The 18,788-nt window shown below is 35.8% G+C and overlaps 4 protein-coding genes and 1 pseudogene across 20 annotated transcripts; 1 reads left to right on the top strand and 4 right to left on the bottom strand.

The window, feature by feature from the left end:
- Window positions 1-10: 10 nt before the first annotated feature.
- Window positions 11-1,185, bottom strand: LOC147939167 (uncharacterized). The gene is made up of 2 exons (XM_087465896.1): window positions 110-1,185; window positions 11-26 (listed from the first exon to the last, which is right to left on the bottom strand). The coding sequence occupies exons 1-2, from the start codon at window positions 1,183-1,185 to the stop codon at window positions 11-13; spliced, it is 1,092 nt and encodes a 363-aa protein (XP_087322022.1).
- LOC147939166 (uncharacterized) lies at window positions 568-2,744 on the bottom strand (annotated as a pseudogene). Its single transcript, XR_015566283.1, has one exon. The product of XR_015566283.1 is annotated as an uncharacterized LOC147939166 (transcript).
- A 1,522-nt stretch (window positions 2,745-4,266) lies between these two features.
- LOC147939165 (uncharacterized) lies at window positions 4,267-6,977 on the bottom strand. Its single transcript, XM_087465895.1, has 10 exons — window positions 6,828-6,977; window positions 6,479-6,752; window positions 5,953-6,043; window positions 5,728-5,852; window positions 5,553-5,634; window positions 5,341-5,458; window positions 5,032-5,195; window positions 4,825-4,939; window positions 4,536-4,718; window positions 4,267-4,452 (listed from the first exon to the last, which is right to left on the bottom strand). The coding sequence occupies exons 1-10, from the start codon at window positions 6,975-6,977 to the stop codon at window positions 4,267-4,269; spliced, it is 1,488 nt and encodes a 495-aa protein (XP_087322021.1).
- Window positions 6,978-8,992: 2,015 nt separating this feature from the next.
- LOC104730157 (uncharacterized) lies at window positions 8,993-12,698 on the bottom strand. Of its 15 annotated transcripts, none has more exons than XM_087467722.1 (11): window positions 12,341-12,698; window positions 11,909-12,143; window positions 11,680-11,713; window positions 11,466-11,563; window positions 11,087-11,164; window positions 10,460-10,578; window positions 10,104-10,374; window positions 9,895-10,009; window positions 9,634-9,776; window positions 9,463-9,547; window positions 8,993-9,307 (listed from the first exon to the last, which is right to left on the bottom strand). In XM_087467722.1, the coding sequence occupies exons 5-11, from the start codon at window positions 11,091-11,093 to the stop codon at window positions 9,235-9,237; spliced, it is 813 nt and encodes a 270-aa protein (XP_087323848.1). In that variant the 5' UTR covers window positions 11,094-11,164; window positions 11,466-11,563; window positions 11,680-11,713; window positions 11,909-12,143; window positions 12,341-12,698; the 3' UTR covers window positions 8,993-9,234. The 15 variants fall into 15 exon arrangements, with proteins under 15 accessions (XP_087323848.1, XP_087323849.1, XP_010447566.2 ...); XM_087467723.1 differs by having other exon boundaries at window positions 10,460-10,575; XM_010449264.3 differs by having other exon boundaries at window positions 11,486-11,563.
- Window positions 12,699-13,077: 379 nt separating this feature from the next.
- Window positions 13,078-18,719, top strand: LOC104712862 (exportin-T-like). Of its 2 annotated transcripts, XM_087464606.1 has the most exons (16): window positions 13,078-13,398; window positions 13,560-15,318; window positions 15,452-15,541; window positions 15,656-15,745; window positions 15,843-15,947; window positions 16,070-16,129; window positions 16,300-16,362; window positions 16,479-16,574; window positions 16,813-16,971; window positions 17,112-17,285; window positions 17,387-17,452; window positions 17,538-17,636; window positions 17,774-17,920; window positions 18,010-18,167; window positions 18,263-18,318; window positions 18,416-18,719. In XM_087464606.1, the coding sequence occupies exons 2-14, from the start codon at window positions 13,603-13,605 to the stop codon at window positions 18,097-18,099; spliced, it is 2,955 nt and encodes a 984-aa protein (XP_087320732.1). In that variant the 5' UTR covers window positions 13,078-13,398; window positions 13,560-13,602; the 3' UTR covers window positions 18,100-18,167; window positions 18,263-18,318; window positions 18,416-18,719. The 2 variants fall into 2 exon arrangements, with proteins under 2 accessions (XP_087320732.1, XP_087320731.1); XM_087464605.1 differs by having other exon boundaries at window positions 13,098-15,318.
- The last annotated feature ends 69 nt before the right edge of the window (window positions 18,720-18,788 follow it).

Raw genomic sequence — 18,788 nt, 5'->3', positions numbered from 1 at the left:
CTTCCTACGGTTATGTTGGACATCTTCTGCTAGGTATTTCCAGTTTTTGTTCCAAAGTTCTCGAGGGTTAGCTACTTCACAGTAGAGGAGAAGTGTGACAAAAAGATACCTGATTTGATACGCTGATGCCCATTGTGCGACCTCTTTCAGAACATCATGCCACTCTTTGTCATCATCTAGTAGTCCTCTTATGTAGCAGGCTTCTTTATTTGAACCATATATAACTCCAGCAACTGTCTTAATGTCATCAAAACATGTGGCACCTTTCACAATATTCAATAGTACTCTGAGATAGAACAAATCACCAGCTGATGGGTGGATATGTACAATCCTCCCAATAGCAAAACCTTGTTTCCTCCTTGTCCAGGTCTTTGTAGTGTTCCATACATAATACTTTGGGAATTCCATATATGTGAGATCATATGCCTTTATGTCTGAATTGTATCCAACATCGGGTGAATCTATCTCTCTTTGGTTTGTGGCCATCCATTCAGTGAGCATTGTTTTTTCGACATCTTCTCTACTAATGATGCTCTCCAATCGTTGCAGCTGGTCGAATAGGAGTCTGTGCTGATCTTGAAGATGAATATGTAAGCGTATCACTGCAGGCTTGTGGTAATGGATGTGGAAGGCAAATATTCTCCACACTGCTTCGCATGCAGAGACATAGCGACAATCTAGGTATTCACTGATTTCATCAACAGGTTGTGCCTCTTCTTTGTTCAAGCCTTTTTTTTTTTTCCCTTTGCTGGGTCTCACAATAACAAATGTTGCTTTGTCAACACCTTTAGTTATATATTTGAAGAGATACTTAACAGCACTTATTTTACAACACCACTCCACATTGATATGGGCCATATACTTTTTCAGCAGGTTGAGGTTGTGCGGTACAACATTACGATTGTCCAATCTTGTGAGACCTTTGATGACAAATTTGGAGTCATCGTTACGGCGCCGGTATACAACGTACCCAGATTTGTCAATGGTAGTGTTGTCCACAAACGTTCGTGGGTACTTCTTGGTGCAAATTCCATTCTCCATGCATGGTGAATACGGTCTATCTAAACCACAAGGCCCATGTATCATATGCTGCTCTACCAGTTCGAAGCCTTCCTTATCTATTTCCTTATCTGGTAATTCAGCTGAAATGAAACTGTCAATTATAGCTGGCTCTGGGTTTTTCATATTGCCTCCTAGCCAGAGTAGGATGTGTGCATGTGGAAGGCCTCGTTTTTGAAACTCTATGGTGTACACTACTGGTTTTTGGAAAATTGAAATATAGTTAGGTATTAACATTGTAATTAGTAAGTACATGGAGGAGATTGCTTAATATTAATTGAAATACCTGCCACAGGAACAGGGAAGAAGACTCCATTGTTAAAATCATTGAGCATCTCATCTAGTTTTTTATTGAAAACTCTTGATTGCAAATCAGGTCTTGAATTTGATCCTTCGGTAGTATATGTTTGTAGATGTTCTGTTAGCTCTGGCCAATTAGGGTTTGCTGTGAAGGTGATAAATAAGTCAGGATTTCCAAACCATCTACATATAGCCATTGCATCATGGTACTTCTCCACCATATACCGTGGTCCTGCAGTGAAACTTGAGGGCAATATGATTCGTCTTCCAATCCGCTTAGCATCTGTTTCTCCTCTTTCAACAGCATCGTACACATTGTTATACAAATCAGCTCGCAATTTTTTCTGATTTAAAGCAATATAACGAAGTCTTTCTTGTTCAGTGGCTGTGTAAGCATCGACGATGTACTGATGGAATAATCTTCCTCCCTTGATAATTGTCATACCTTCAGATAAGCGTGTTTGAATCTGGTAAGCATAGTATTCTTTCATGGTCATGTAAGACCGCTTAACTTGGCTCTCTGCTGATGACTCATATGGGATTTCCTCATGATATCCAGCGTCACCATATGGAAAGAGTAAAGGGTACTACAGACTCATATATAGAGGATGAAGATCACTTATCCTTTGTAGTTCAGAAGGTTTAAATTGAAGGATAACATCACGACCAGAAGTAGCTGTACTAAAATCTCCAACTATCAGACCCGCGATCTCATCAGTAGTAGGTAAGTCAAATTGCTTTCCTCTCTTTGCTTGGTTGACCAATTTGATATTGAATTCACTGCAATCTCCATCTTCATATCTGTCTCTAGCTTTCCGAAAAACCTTAGCCAGTTCGTTGATATTATCAAGCATCGCTACCAAGATACCAACAATTTCTTCGTCTACTGGTTTGCTTTTTCCTGACCCTGTCATCTTCTGCATACGATTCTTAATTTCATTTCTAGTGTCAAAAATGTATAGCTGTAGAAAACAGGGTTCCTTCCCATCCTCTGGTAAGAGAGATCCTATAGAATGGTAATTTTGGCCATGGATTCTATAAGTATAGGGTCCTTGTGTGCCTGTAACTGTGTGATCAACTTTGGCACCAGTTGAGGTGAACGCTAGCATTGAGTTGAGTACACGGATGTGACGCCCAAAGTCTGATGACTCGTTGTATAGCTTCTCAAGTTCAGGGGGTGTTGGACGGACTTTGGGTAATCTAACTCGTCCTTGTTGACAACAAATGGTTTGGTTTTTTGTTTCAGATCTCCAGAGCAGGGCGTCACAAAAGCGACAATGGACAATACTGGTGGAAGATGATTCACCATGTTTGTTTCCTGCTGCTGTTTTCATGAGAAGGTAGATTAGTAAGTTTGTGTAGGTGTTACACGACGTAAAACACATAGCAATTTCCAATTGTTTAGATTGTCGAATATAGTAAATGTTGATACGGATTGTTTGTGGCTTTACTGAGTTTGCCATAAAGAAAAATATGTTGTACCTTTTGGTTTCAGCGACTTGCGTTTAGCTATCAAAATGGAACGTCGGAGTTGTCGAGCTCTTGTAGAAAGTCCTGTAAAGTAGTTTAAAATAATAAGATGACTGTGTAGACCTTACTTGTAGGAGTTGTGTTTTGTTTGCAGATGTTTACTGTTTCTGGTAACGGATGTGTTGAAAAGCTTTGAACTGACAGATGCTTCAGTGTAATATTTTTCATTCAGCCATGGTTGGCGGAGCTTTGCATCTTTGGGAATTTAAGAGACGTGATTTGTGGTTAGTTTTGCCATGGCTAAAGTAACAGAGAAAACAAAATTCAGTCCATAACATTATAGCTTACTTTTCTTGAAAAGTATTTTGTCAGCCTTCAGACGGGCTTCATCTCTGCAGGTTTTTTTTTCTTTTGGCCTCCTATGCTTACCACTTCGTGGAGATTTCATTCTTTCCAGTGGCTTGTAGTTCTGGTCGGACTCAGTACTTCTTGTTTGGTTGGGGTAATGGGAAAGTGATATATTCTTCACAATTGCTTTCTAATATTATACAATTTTGAGTTTCGAACAGATTAGGCTTTAAGAAAGTCGATAATCCTCAATATGATTGGTTTGTTATGTAAGTTATAAATGTGTAACGTAAAAATGAAGAGAAGTTTATTAGGCAATATAGTTGTCGCTCTATCAATAATCAAATGCTGATTAACTCATCAGTTATTAAAAACAGTAAACATCACATATTACTACAACTCATTAGTTACCGGATTTTAACTGGGGTGGTTCTATCATCTACGGTTTTAAGTTGTAGTAATATGAAATGATCATTTGTACATTTACTGTTTTACAATGAATCACTTTGGCATCAGGAAAACATGACAAGTGTGTTTTGGTATGTAATGAACAATATATGAAGAGTTTCTGTCGAACCAGCTGTATTTTTTTCCCTGACTTTCGGATGCTATTGATTCTGAATTGCACATTTGGCTGTGAAAGTTTAAACCAATTGAGTTGATGGATGTGTAAATGTTTAAAAGTACGGGAAGTTCTTCTCTGGGCAAATATAGTTTGCTATTTAATTGGTTTATCTGTACTTAACCAATGTTTGGTGTGTTTGGACTCTACCTTGGCTGCTGGATTGTAATTTGGTTGTGGTAGACTTCAAATGTGTGTTCGGCCTATGTTTCTTATTTAAGTATCTATGTTGTTATAATGTTATGTTAAATAATGGGAAAAATGCAGGCGGCTATTATTCGTTTGAATAGTGGAGTTTTAAATAAATGTTGAAGTAAGAATGTAATGAAAATATAGTAATTACCAACGAAATAGTTATGCAATAAAACCCAAATAAGACATAGAAGATTTTAAAAAGATACTGTAATGAAAGATAGTGCTGTAAGGAGAGAAAATCGAAAAGTGATAGATTAGGAAGTAGGATAATTTCATTTCTGTTTCTTCTGCTTCTTGGTCTTATGTGCCAATGAAGTATCCACTGGAAACTCTACAGAACGAAGGGTTTCTTCCTCAGGCGTTATATCTTCTGCAAAGGTGGTGCTTGTCTGGTGTTTCTCAATTGAACATGATGTGGTTCCTATAGCATCTACAGCCACCAATTCCCGAGCTTTCCCCTGTGCTTGCAGGAACCAAATAGTTTATTTTAAAAATGTGTCAAAACTTGGAGAGAGGAGTTTGGATGTGGGTGTAAGGTTACCTCAACAAAGGTCGGTCGAGGAAGAACCTCAGTACTTTCATAAATACGTGAGACAGTAAAGGACTGATGGTGAGGTGTAAAATTGAAGTTAGTCAACTTAAGTTGAAATGTATATTTCTTCCCAATAATGTCAGACACTATTTTTGGTAATGGAGCACCAGAGAGTGAGTCTTGACCGTCAATCTAGGGAAAGCGAGAAGATATTAGAGAGACTTAAGTTCACGAATTTTGCAAAATAAGGTTTCAAGTAATAGACGAATGTTATAAGTTTTGAAGAATAATGACATACCATCTGAGAAGAGAGTGTTGATGCCTGAATGTTAGTCAACTTCACCATGTCCTTATCAAAGGCAACAAAAACGTCGGTGGTGATTCCGTCGTCTACAACAAGTTCGACACGATATCTTCCAAGTTGTGTCATGGATAGATTGCAGGTGATTAGTAAGGATCGTGAAATTTTCAAGTCCGTTAGAAAGTAGAGATTAAATAAACTTACTTTACATCTCCAATAGCAGTAGTGGAGGTACATTTGAAGTTATTGCAAGTTAAGGATGCCATCTTCTTGATCATTTTCGTACCACATGCAGCACAAGATATGAAACTCCAACCACGCTGAGTTTGAATTGCCGTAATAGTTGCGGTGCATAAGAATTCAACCTCCTAAATTATATGTAAAGCAAAAGCAATTAGATGTAATTAATGCATCGGTGGTTTGAGAAAGATTGAAAACAAAGGAAACCAGTTTTTTAAAATGCATGACGGTAAATCGTATCCGGGTAAATCATATTCAGATACGTAAACTGACCTGCGGTTTACCAGTAGCCACAAACTGGTTAAGCTCATGAATAGATATATGTTCAATTTTCGAAACACCATGGTGTGGTGCAATAGAGTTGGGATTTTTAATTTCTTTCCCCTTTAGCCTGATTGGTTATAAGCGGAAATATGGGTATGAGACATGACGAAGTTAGTATGAATTAGTATTTTAGAACGGAAAAGGATTAAACATATGAGTACCTTGCAGCAAACTGAGCAGTTGTTGTGAGATCGTATTCTGAATAAAATTTCGTCCCAGATGTAGCATTGAGATAAAGTTCACCTGATCAATAGCTAATAGTAAGTTGTCATGGTAGTTTAAAGTACAGTAGAGGAATCTGTATGAATTGTTCGGAGGGTTTTTGAAATGAATTACCTCCAAATAACTTGGGGTTGACATTCGTAGCCAGCAATATGTAAGCCCCACCGTCCTTTTCCTTGAAAACCTTCTCCAGTGAAATTGCGTGATCATCGAAAGCACTTAGACGAACTTTCTCGCCGCTTAGAACCAAAGAAACATGTGTTAAAGCAATGAAAAGGGATATTGTAAGATCTGTATTGACCAAAGAGGAAAATAGGTGTACGTCGGAGAGGGTCAAACCTTTCAAGCGAGAGGACCACTAACATCCTCTCCAAGGTCTCTGTGATTCCATTTCTATATGCTTTGCTTGAACAGACTTGGCCCATGACATCTAACAGGAATTCATGACAGTATTAAATTGGTGAACTAAACAATTACTGAAAACATTGAAGACGATAACTCTTTATATCATCAACATTTGTTAAGGGGGACTTCTCTAAAAGCAAGGGGACAAAGTGATGGATATATTGGGAGGATGGTTTCTTTCATCTTCTTTAAAACAAAGGAATAGTGATTATGAGAAACTGTATTTGGATACTACTAAATATTAAATTTACTTTCTTACTTGCTTGACGGTATTAAATTGGTTAATTAAACAATGTGTTTAAACTTCGAAGACGACATGTTTTAATATCAATAACATTTGTTAAGGGGCACTCCTCTAAAAGCAGGGGGCTAAAAGCATATCAATTACGTAACTCTACTACAGAAGATTTAATTAATATTGGATACAGGAAACATTGAAAGGGTTTAAAGTAAAACAGACCTGGAAGATCAGTATTGGTGTTGGCAAGAGAAAGCAACTGTTGATGACTACGGAACCTGAAAAACTCTTTTGGGAATATACCAAAAGACTCGTCAAGTTTTTCAAAAACAGTAGTTGAGAGGAAACGTATTGAGAACAGGGAATCAGTAAGCTTGAAACGAGAATTGCTTCTGGTGACTTCGAAGTCTGACATAATATATAGGTCCCCATCACGCAGCGAGTTTTCAAATTTTGAAAGGTGGATAACATTGATCGACCCTTGGATGACACAACTCTGGAGAAAAGAATAAAAATTAGATAACGATTTCTTAATCGAGTGAATTGTAAATGAAGAAGAGATTGGAGAAACCTTTTCGTCAATGAGTAGAAAATCGACTCCCATTACTTGGCCTCCCTTTTTGACGTTACGGGCAGGCCAGTGGCGAAGCATCCTCCCTACAATCTGTTGGTGTAAACGACCGGCCTTCAGATTAGCGAATGAAACAACGCTGGAATCCATAATAGATAATAGAAATTTTAGATTGTGGAGGAATTGTGTAGTGAATGAAATTAGGGAATATGGCATTATATAGGAATTGAAGAAACCGAAATTGAATGGATAGTAGTGGGACTACTATTGAAAGAGTAAGCATTGAAGGGCTGATTAGGCGGTTTCGGAAGATAACGAAATGTTGGCGAACAAGGCGGTGAGACATGAAGAGACGGGGTCCTTGAGGTCGGACGGCGGGAAACGGAGGAGAAGACATTCGTGGAAAAAGGGTTTTGTTGGAGGACAGAACAAACGGATAATTATATTTGGGCCCTGAGAATAAATTATAACTGGAGTTAGTAAGAAAAAAAGGAATGTAGTTTGAAGAATGGGCTGTCTCTGATGGGCTTAGTTGATTTGTTAAGGCCGTATTACTCACAATTGTTTGCTGACGTGGAATTCTTAATTCCAGTTTTGTTAAGAAAGTTCATTCAATATTAAATTACATACTTTTACAATCGATTCACCAAAAGAGAAGTTTGAAAACCTGTAAATGATAAGAGAAGATCGATTACAATGAACTAACGATATGGGTTTGAAATAGAGAATCCTGGAACATGAAATTTCTATTGAGCATAGAATGAAACAATTAGATTTGAAGATCCTAGACATGTTAAGGAGAAGAGAAGCATAAGGGAAGTGAGGCAATTGTTAGATTTCAAACCGTGAAGAAATGTTTAATCTTTTTAAAATGCGGGAGAGATAGGCCAAAATTATCGAAAACCTTTTGGATCTGGGAGAGTTGCGGTCGTAGATATGGCAAACGTTCTATGGAAAAACAGAAATAATTGTGTTTTAGCTGTTCTTTTAAAAGAGAAGTAAGGTTATGTTAGTGTTTAATTGTGACCGTTATATTGTATATAAACAACGGTAGATATGTATAATTAGGTGATTAACACTTTATTTAATTATCCAATAAAAATTATAGGTCTTGTTTTTTGTTACTTTCCGTAATTTGGTTGTGTTTTAATTGTTGTTATTATTTATTTTTCCTCTGACCTTTCCTGGCCATTCTTTGTTTTTAACAATATTAATGTATGATGTAAGAAGTATTAAATATATATGTATATCATTTTTTAATATATATTTAGGAATATAAATAACTAATATATAATATAGAAATTTAGAGGACAAAACTAATAATTTTGTAAAAAAAAGAGGGGTTGTTAAGTTAAATTTTGGTATATTAATTTTACTATGGTTTTTAAAATGGCTGGTTTTCTAAGTACAACTATATCCTCTATTGATCCATTATCAACGGATTTCATTGCCTCACTTTATTTGTTAATATTTTTACGCATTAATTTTGTAGTTTGGGTTTATATTTAATTTTTAATGGTATTTGTTTTATATTTGGGTTGCTTATGTTGTTTGAGTGGACTGTTTTTAAATGTACTAGGTGTTGCATTAAGTATAATTTTCTTCTCTGTTTTATATTTTAGGTTGCAGAATTGGGGTTTCTTAATAATACTTAGCTTTTTATGGAAATTTCTTATACTAAAGTGTTGAAAAAGTCAAATGATTTGGTATCTTCTGTAGATAACAAAATTGTTTTCTAGTGTTCAATCTAAATAAGATTATATTTCTCGTATATGTATAATTTTCTAATTACACTTTCTATTGTATACAAACTGAAAAATTTTAAATATGTGTTATTTTTTATTTTAAAATTAACTGTATATATGCATGTTGCTTTCTTGTTCTATCAGAATATTTTCAGTATAATATTTTCAGAGTGTTAACGCTTAACTTTTATCACTTTTAATAATAGTATTTGAGTACTATAAGCTGTTATTTTGCTTAGTTATATTGGTGCATGTGTAATGTTATTGTAAATCTAAATTCCTATATTTATAGAATAAACCTTAAACTCAATATTTTATAGTACTTTATGTTTGGACGATTAAACCCGATTTTGTTTTCTAACTTTTGAAATTCATTTGTTAACATTAGACCTAAGCCTTTAACCAAAAGTTAAATAAAACTTTCATCAAACTGTAAGTCAATTACCCATAATTTTAGAATCCAACAATAATAGTAGGGATGATAGAGTTTATTATTCTCTGCAATTAAAGGTAAAGAATTAACCCTACATATTCAACATACTATTAAAAAGTTCTCGCCGTTTTCACTGTCCCACCATGTTTTGCCCCATCTTCATATTTGCTCTCTCCTTGTTCTTTTCTTAGCCACTAAATTTGATACGAAGATTTGGCCACTTCAACTACTAAGAAGAATCAATCTCTTCTTCTTCTGTTCCCTCATAATCCTCATCATCTGATGACTCGTAATAATAAGCTCTGCAAGAAGGGAACATCATGTATATATTAGATCTAATATTAAATAGATTTTTAAATTATGATAAGAGTATGACAGATCCGTGAGGACTAAGGTTTAGCTGCCGGCTTTATAACGCGGGTATAAACACATCCATCTATGCATAGTAAGAACTTACAGGGAGGGATCTCTTGTAAATTCTTGCACTTCGTCACCAACGAAAACATATGAACATCTCATTTGAGACATTAGATAATGAACACCTAAATAAAGAAAAGTATGGTAAGATAGAATTTAATACAATATTTGGACTGTTTTGTATAATTTACTGTCGAAAATAGGAAAATACCTCCAAACGTAGATGTTCTCCAAAACATTAGCATACACATTATTTGTTCACCTTGATACGTAGGGTTTGCAACTATCCTATCCATTTTATAGATAAATTCCAAACAGGTTTCTCCTACTGCCATACAATTAATCACCTTCTCACTTAAGAGGAGAAAGATGATGAAAATAATACGATTATTTATGAGCGTGTGTATTTTTAAAAAAATCTCAAATGAACGTCTTTTAATAAGTAATTTTGAAGGTAAGAAAGATTACTTACTCGATGTCTAGAACCGTAAAAGGAACTACATTCTTCTCACCATTGTATCCACCTTTGTAATCAAGGAAAGTCATATAAGTTCGTTCTCCGACTGTCAAGATTTTTCCACAAAAATCTAGTAAAAGGGGAAAAAAAAATATTAGAAACATGAATCAAATGCAGATGGTGAACATAAAACAATTAAAGCATTGTAGGGGTAATCAATATACCAACACAACAGTTTCTCTCATCTGGTGTGGCATTTTCAAACTTTGTTCCATCTGTTAGAAGGAAAAAACTGTTTGAAGACCTGGGAGGTATTGAGGTGACCTTTGTTTCGCATGTAATCAATATTTTGAATTGATTGTTTGAGTTCTTTGACTCTTGCTGGGTTTCTCTCACTATGAACTTATAAATAAGGAACCACTTTCCCTGCTCCAATATGTGGACAAATAGATCGAAGTAATCTCTAGCTCTGATTTGAGCATCTATTCTTTTACCCTTGAAAAAAAGTCAGACGGGAATGATATGAATATAAGTTAAAAAAACTAAACATGCAGGATTAAAATTCTGAAACTGAAACTACCTTTTCATCCACCAAAATCAAACATTTATAGTTGGGTCCTCCCAATATTATATGTGGTGTCCACAGCCGGAGTACTTTCACAGCAATACTCATTCTCGTCTTTGAAGGATTCAATTCTTCTATGTATGCAACTATAGTTTTAGATTATTTGTTTTATGACTTGAATAGAAGAAGGAAAATGAAAGGTGAGTGGTAAGGATGATGAAAGATAAGTGTAAAGGAAGATGGAAGATGAGAAGTAAGATGAAAGATGAAGTATCCGTTTTTGGATCAAAGCCGAAAAGCGTTTAAAAATACAGAGTAGTAAATGTTGGATGGTAGTGGTATGTAAAAGGTCTGACTAATATTTATTGAAATCTTAAAAATAAAGAGAATCAAATCTTTTTCTTTGGAAGTGTGTCAAATGTTTTTTATTGGGCTTGGAGACTTGCATGCATTGGTTCCTATTTAAAAATGATTTATTTTCCAAAAGTATTTATATTATGTATATGTATAAACATGTCCATAATTAATATACAATTTTTTATTTTAAATATAGTACTTTTCGGTTATAAAAAAATACAAACAATTTAAACTAAACATTTGAATTACTTAATAAATAAGTTAACAATTGATTGAAATTATAACCTGTCATAGATAGCAAAAGAATATGGCCTAAAGTAATGAAAAGGACAATGAGACTGATGCGACTCAATTGATAGATCCCTGCCAAAGTGCAGCTACTTTTAGTAGTGATAGTAATTGTAATTTATAGTTTATTTTTGTTTTTCTTTTTAAAAAACAAATTTAGAGATAAGGACAATTGAAAAGTTGTAAAGTACTGGATTAATAGTGTTGAAAACCTAAGTTATAATATTCAAAGCAACCAAATTTTGTAAAGATGTTTGACGTTTTCAAATTTTGTAAAATTAAAAGTCATAGTTTAAAGTTTTGTTAAGTTTTTGAAAGATAAAGTGTAAAACATTTAGAACAGTAAAGATGCTTATTTTAAATGTGTTTAGCTCACCTTTTTTTGTTCTTGCTTACCTTGATATCTGGATTTCTGTTCTATGTTCTCTTCTGGTAGGGCACATATGAGTCGTTTAGCTTCCATCTGAATCGTTTCTATATTGATATAAAGTATTGAATTAGTTCCCGTTTCTTTAGTGTATCCTAAATCAAAATAAAGATATTGAAAATACTAATAAGTAAGAAATTAACGACAATGGGAAATTACTTACTTTTGCAATAGATTCAACAAAAGAAGATCGAAACCTGAAAATAAGAAGAAAAATCAATTTCAAGCAAGTGAACAAATGTTTATAAAAAAGGGTAAACTGGTACAATCGATTACCATCCTTTGAACATAGAAAGCAATTATAGAGTTGTAGATCTATAATCTCTATAGGGGAATAGAAGAAAAGGGAAATTTGAAAATCGAAAGATCTGGAGAGTAAATGTAGGTCAAACCTTCTGTGTTTCGGCATAGATCCGGAATAAATCTTGGAAACCTTTTTGATATTGCATTGAGGCGACGGTGATTGAAAACCACAGTGGTTTTTTTCCGACGATCTTTGGAAACCTTTAGGTGAATAAGTCGGATTAGTTCTCCCCCTCCATTTTTTCTTTTGACCCACCGAATCCTCCCCCAATTTGTTATTTTGTTACATGATATTAAATTATGAAGAGAGATTTTATTCTCGACCTATAAATGAGAAGAGAATATCAATTTCAATTAATTTAACAAATGAATTAAGTAAAGGAAAAACTTGTACAATCGATTTAAATCCTTTGAACATAGAAAGTAATTAAAAGATTTGTAGATCGATAATGTATAAAGGAGAATAGAAGAGAACTGAAAGTATTAAATCGTTAGATCTCGACAGTAAATGGAGGTTAAACCTTTTTGTGATTCCGCAGAGATACAGAATAAATCAAGAAACCCTTGTTGATATGGCATAGAAGCGTCGCTGAATGAAAACCATTGAAGTGACAGAGATTGAATGGAAAGTAGTGGGAGTACTATTGAAAGAGAAAGCATTGAAGGGCTGATTAGGCGGTTTCGGTAGAAAACGAAACGATGGTGATGGAGGCGGTGAAACATGAAGAGACGGGGCCGTTGAGGTCGGACGGAACCAAACGGCGGAGAAGACATTCGTGCAAAAGGGGTTTTGTAGGAGAACAGAGGAAACGGATAATTATATTTGGGCCCTGAGGAGAAAGAAAAAAAAGGGATGTAGGTTGAAGACTCGGCTGTCTCGGATGGGCTTAGTTGATTTCATAAGGCCTTATTACTCACAATTGTTTGCTGACGTGGCTGCACCATAAGAGAGGAAAGTCTACTTTATATATATAGATTAATAGCATACGTAAAAAAAGCTATTGTATATGGCTTCTCTAAGATAAAGAGCGTTTATGAAATCGTTAATGGCGTTAATCGTGGGTTAACAATGGGCATATTTCTTATAATGAATCATATATCGTAGGGAATCGATATGGTTCACACTTGAGAGAGGTTGAGACAATACAAAAGCCCATGGACCCGATTTCTTGAATTTATTTGGGTTATATATTCTTGTTACAGTCGGTTTAAAACTTTGAAATTATAAATGCTGGCAATGAAAAATTATTTATTTCCTAAGATCTCCCTTATTTATTTACAGTATTACTCTAATAATTTTTTTTAGCAGGCCAAATCGTCTCACAAATTTTTTTTACTCTAATAAAAACCCTACGCTCCGTCTTCTTTTCAAGTCTCACAAATTTCTTCATATATATATGTAAAATCTCCACAAGCTCTCATCAGAAACAAAAAATATTTATATTTACTAAAAAAAAAAACCATTGAATTCGGAAGAGAAACTCAAAACTAGGGTTTCAAATTCCCCTTTTCTACTCAACAGCTCACTTCCAAAAATCGATCCTTTTTTATCGCATAATCGCCGAGATCCTTACTTCTGGTAAGCCCTCAAGCGAAACCCACTACAAAAGTTTCGTTTTTTTCTTCTCCTTCTCCTTCTTCTTCTTCTTCTTCGTTATCAAATATCTAATACAAGAAGAGGACGGTGAAGGCTGACGATACTAATTTGAGCCATTGTTTGACTTCTATACAAATAAGCAGGACTGGATTCTGAATCTCGGTTTTAAGAGGGTTGTTTAACACAATGGATGACCTTGAACAGGCAATTATAATTAGCTTTGAATCTGGTGACTCGGCGTTGAAGTCTCGGGCGGTTGAGTATTGTCGGATAATGAAAGAAACTCCATCTATTTGTAGTATATGTATTGACAAGTTATGGTTTTGTAACGTTGTCCAAGTTCAGTTCTGGTGCCTGCAAGCGCTGCAGGATGTTTTGAGTGTTAATTATGGATCCTTGAGCTTGGATGAGAAGAGTTACGTCAGGAAATCAGTTTTTTCAATGGCGTGTCTTGAGGTTATTGATAGTGAGAATGCTGTTAGAGTTGTGGAAGGGCCACCGTTTGTAAAGAACAAGCTTGCACAGGTTTTGGCTACTTTGATCTATTTTGAGTACCCTTTGATTTGGTCTTCGGTGTTTGTTGATTTTATGGGTCACCTGAGCAAAGGAGCTGTTGTGATCGATATGTTTTGTCGGGTTTTGAATGCTTTGGATGATGAGTTGATTAGCTTGGATTACCCACGGACACCGGAAGAGATAACTGTGGCTGCTCGGGTCAAGGATACAATGAGGCAACAATGTGTCCCTCAGATGGCTAGAGCATGGTATGACATTGTATCGTTGTACAGGAATTCCGATCCTGATCTTTCTGCCACTGTGTTAGATTGCATGAGAAGATTTGTCTCTTGGATTGACATTGGATTGGTTGCAAATGATGCATTTGTTCCGTTACTGTTTGAATTGATTCTGTCTGATGGATTGTCTGATCAAGTCCGCGGTGCAGCAGCTGGGTGTGTCTTAGCCATTGTTTCTAAGCGGATGGAACCGCAGTCAAAACTGACCCTTTTGCAGACCCTTCAAATAAGTCGTGTTCTTGGTTTAGCATCCGGAGATGCTGAGTCGGAATTGGTGGCAAAAGTATCTGCTTTGCTTACTGGCTATGCTGTTGAGGTTCTAGAATGCCATAAGCGGTTGAACTCAGAGGAAACCAAGGCAGTCTCCATGGACTTGCTGAACGAAGTTCTGCCATCAGTTTTTCGTGTTATGCAGAACTGTAAGGTGGAATCTACTTTTAGCATCGTCCAGTTTCTCCTAGGTTATGTTTCCACTCTCAAAGGCCTCCCTGCATTAAAAGAGAAGCAGCTGCTCCACATCACTCAGATACTTGAAGTGATAAGAATTCAGATATGCTATGATCCTATGTATCGTAATGACCTTAATTCACTGGATAAAGTTGGATTGGAAGAGGAAGATAGAATGTCCGAGTTTAGAAAAGACCTCTTTGTCTTATTACGTACAGTGGGCCGTGTTGCTCCCGAACTGACTCAGCATTTCATTCGTAACTCACTAGCAAATGCTGTTGAATCCACATCCGAGAGAAATGTCGAAGAAGTGGAAGCTGCTCTTTCGCTTTTGTATTCATTCGGAGAGTCTCTGACCGAGGAGGCCATGAAAACGGGATCTGGGTGTTTGAGTGAACTAATTCCAATGATCTTGACCACACAGTTCCCTGGTCATTCTCATAGACTTGTTGCACTAGTATACTTGGAAAATATAACTAGGTACTTGAAGTTTATTCACGAAAATTCCCAGTACATTCCCAATGTTCTTGGTGCTTTTCTTGACGAAAGGGGTCTGCATCACCAGAATGTTTATGTGAGCCGTAGAGCATGTTACTTGTTCATGAGAGTCGTGAAATTGTTAAAATCAAAGCTTGTACCATTCATTGACGAGATCCTACAGGTAAGGATTTGGTTTTCTCTTGTCGACAGCTTCTTTGATCTAAGACAGTTACCCAATCCTGTAAATCAGATGTATTTGTTTCTTTACTCTTTTTTTGTCTAATCAGTAATCACATCGTTTTTTGAAAAATCAGAACCTTCAAGATACGTTGTCCCAGTTGACGACCATGCACTATGCATCAAGAGAACTTTCTGGAACTGAAGATGGTAGTCACATTTTTGAGGTTATGACTGCCCCTTGATGCTTCTGTTTTCATATATGTACTTCTGACTTGGAAAAGAAGCTTGTTTCAGCACAGTAAAATATAATCTCTAACTCTTAATGTGGTTTTCTGTAGGCTATTGGCTTAATCATAGGGTTGGAGGATGTCCCAGCTGAAAAGCAGTCAAAGTATCTGTCTTTACTGCTTACCCCTCTTTGTCAACAGGTTTTTGTTTCTACCATTCTCTTGTTTCCTGAAACTTTTTGGCATCATTCATTGTCAGGTATACTCACTCTCTTTCCATATGATGTGATTGTACCAGATTGAGGCAGGAGTTCAGCAGGCGAAAGTTGCAAATTCAGAAGACTTTCCTGTGAAAATTGCAAATATCCAGTTTGCTATTGTGGCAATTAATGCTCTCAGCAAGGTTTGTGCTCCGTTAATTCTAGTTTCTCCAAAAAGACATCTTTCTGTATGTGAGATTTGTTACTAGGTACCTAAAATTTTGCCATTTCTGGGCTTGTTCTTACACTTTTGCTTAAAATTCAGGGCTTCAGTGAACGTCTTGTTACTGGGAGTCGTCCTGGAATTGGTCTCATGTTTAAGCAGGTTTGTATAAAAATAGTTCTTTTTCCTCTTATTAATCATGTTTTGCTTTGCAACCTGTCTTTTAATGTTTTTGTACTTAATGCAACTTCAACTGTCGACTGTATTTAATTCGCTGTCCTAGTTGAAACTGCTGTCTTTTCTAACAATTGGTAACCTTCTCCATAATGTAGACACTAGATGTGCTTCTAAGGGTTCTAATTGCATTTCCAAAGGTCAAGCCTTTACGGAGTAAGGTATGAGTTTAGCTGTATGTTAATAAGTAGACATATTGTAATCAGTAGTGTTCCATATTCCTTTATATTAAGTTATTGATCTCAGGTCAGTGAATAGCTTTTCCTCTTCTCTGCAGGTCACATCATTCATACACCGTATGGTTGATACCCTTGGATCCTCTGTGTTCCCTTATCTTCCCAAGGCTTTGGAACAGCTACTTGCTGACAGTGAGGTATAACGAAAAATTTCAAAGCTCACCTTACATAATTGATAATTCAATGCTCAACTGCTTTCATTTCCTCAAATTGATATATATTTGAAATCCTACGATTCACTTCTTCTCTGAGAAGAATATCTACTGATCAATATACTTAGTTTTGTATAATGATGCTGCGTTGGGCACACTAATTTATAACTTCATCAACAAATATTCATACATACATTCATACTGTGTATGTATGTTGTTGCAGCCTAAGGAAACGGTTGGTTTCCTGGTATTACTCAATCAGCTTATCTGCAAGTTCAACAGCGCTCTCCGTGAAATACTGGAAGAAGTATATCCCGTGGTTGCTGAGAGGATTTTCGATGTAATCCCAAAAGATGTTAATGAGGCTGAATCTGCTAATGAGGTACCATATTTTGTTTGGTTTTCTCTTTAGCTCTATCTCCGCACATGATTTCCTGGATATTGTGCAATTGCAACTTGAGAATTGTTGATATCGTAGCATCCTTTATATCCAGTCATATATATATCCTATTGTCCTTGTAGGAAATTAGAGAACGGATAGAGCTTCAAAGGACGCTGTATACATTTCTTCATGTGATAGCCACACACGATCTTTCTTCTGTATTTCTTACGCCCAAAAGTGGGGCTTACCTAGACCGTATGATGCAGCTGCTTTTGACCTCTTCCTGTAATCACAAGGATATTACAGTACGTAAGGTTTGTAAACACTTTCTCTTCTGTTACATATTCATATACTTTTGATGATCTTTATCGCTTACTTATTACCCTCTTGTTTTTATTCTTTGCCATAAATATAGACTTGCGTACAGATATTTATCAAGCTAATTAAAGATTGGTGCGCCAAACCGTATAGCGAGGAGAAGGTAAGCCTGCTAAATAACATTTATAAACTGTCATTTCTTTATGAAAGAAGCACAAATGTCATAACCAAGGATTATTTGCTCTCAGGTTCCAGGTTTTCAGAATTTCATGATCGAAACTTTTGCAACAAACTGCTGTTTGTACAGTGTACTAAATAAATCCTTCGATTTCAGGGATGCAACTACTGTAAGCATAAGAAACCTCATTTCTCTTTCCATTTTTGGAGTTTTCTGTTAGTTGCAGTTGTTTTATAAGCTAGAGAATTATTTCCAAAACTGATTGAATTTTCATTGTTCCCTATGCATCTGTATTTATTGAAACAGCACGCCTTGTTTGGGGAAATCATCACGGCTCAGAAAGTGATGTATGAAAACTATGGTAATGCGTTTCTCATGCATCTGATGTCGAAAAGTTTTCCAGAAGCACATATCCCACAAGATTTGGCGGAGCAGTATTGCCAAAAGTTGCAGGTTTGATAAGTTTATTACTCGCTCAAACTACCGTAAGGTATAGATGAAAATCCTCTCGTCGTGTGCTTAAACATAGTTTCTCCTTGCAGGGTAATGATATCCGGGGCCTCAAGTCATTCTACCAGTCCCTTATAGAAAATCTCCGGGTTCAACAAAACGGGGGTCACGTTTTCAGATAGCATTCGAAATACAGCTAGTTTTATAGAGAGAAAGGTCTCTCAGGTCGATTCTGCTACGAGCTTAAAAGGTTTTTACCAAAAAAAAAAAAAAAAACTCTTCCTTAAATCTGTAGACTAAAGATTGAAACAAAGTGTTTTAAATATAATGTACCATCTCTTGTAGGTTTCTCCAGATGTAAATAGTATTTGCCAAATGTCTACTTGAGAGGGCAACAAAAGGTTTGTTTTCACCATTCTAGATTCTAGATCCTATTATACTGTTGTTGTTGTTGTTGTTGTCTTGTGTTGATGATTTGTGTGTCTCTCAAATCTGCAGATGTAATCCTTACCAGTAATCATGTTCTTGATTCAATCTCCGAAGTAGTAGTGTTTACTCGAGAGCCCAAGTCCCTTCCAGTGCAGATTTGCTGTTTATTTCGTTTTGCGCCTTTGTTGTGAGATTGTGTCTATAAAAAAAAAAAAAAAAGGAGCTGGTCTTATCTCCAAGTTTTGATGATGAATGTTATATAACTTTCTTCTGCATTCCATGTTTTCTTGTTTTTTTTTGTCCATGAAAAATACTTAGAAAAACTATGAGAGGGATATTATACTTAGACAGAGACACCAAAGTTTTGGCTGAAGGTTTTGTTTTCTCTAATTTATTTTATTTAATTAATTAATTATGAAATCATTTTAGTTTTTTTTTTTTT

Source organism: Camelina sativa, chromosome 9 (genome assembly GCF_030686135.1).
Source record: "Camelina sativa cultivar CO46 ecotype springtype chromosome 9, ASM3068613v1".
Taxonomy (NCBI): Eukaryota; Viridiplantae; Streptophyta; class Magnoliopsida; order Brassicales; family Brassicaceae; genus Camelina; species Camelina sativa.
The sequence above is the reverse complement of the archived record's forward strand: the minus strand, read 5'-3'. Positions and strand labels throughout refer to the sequence as shown.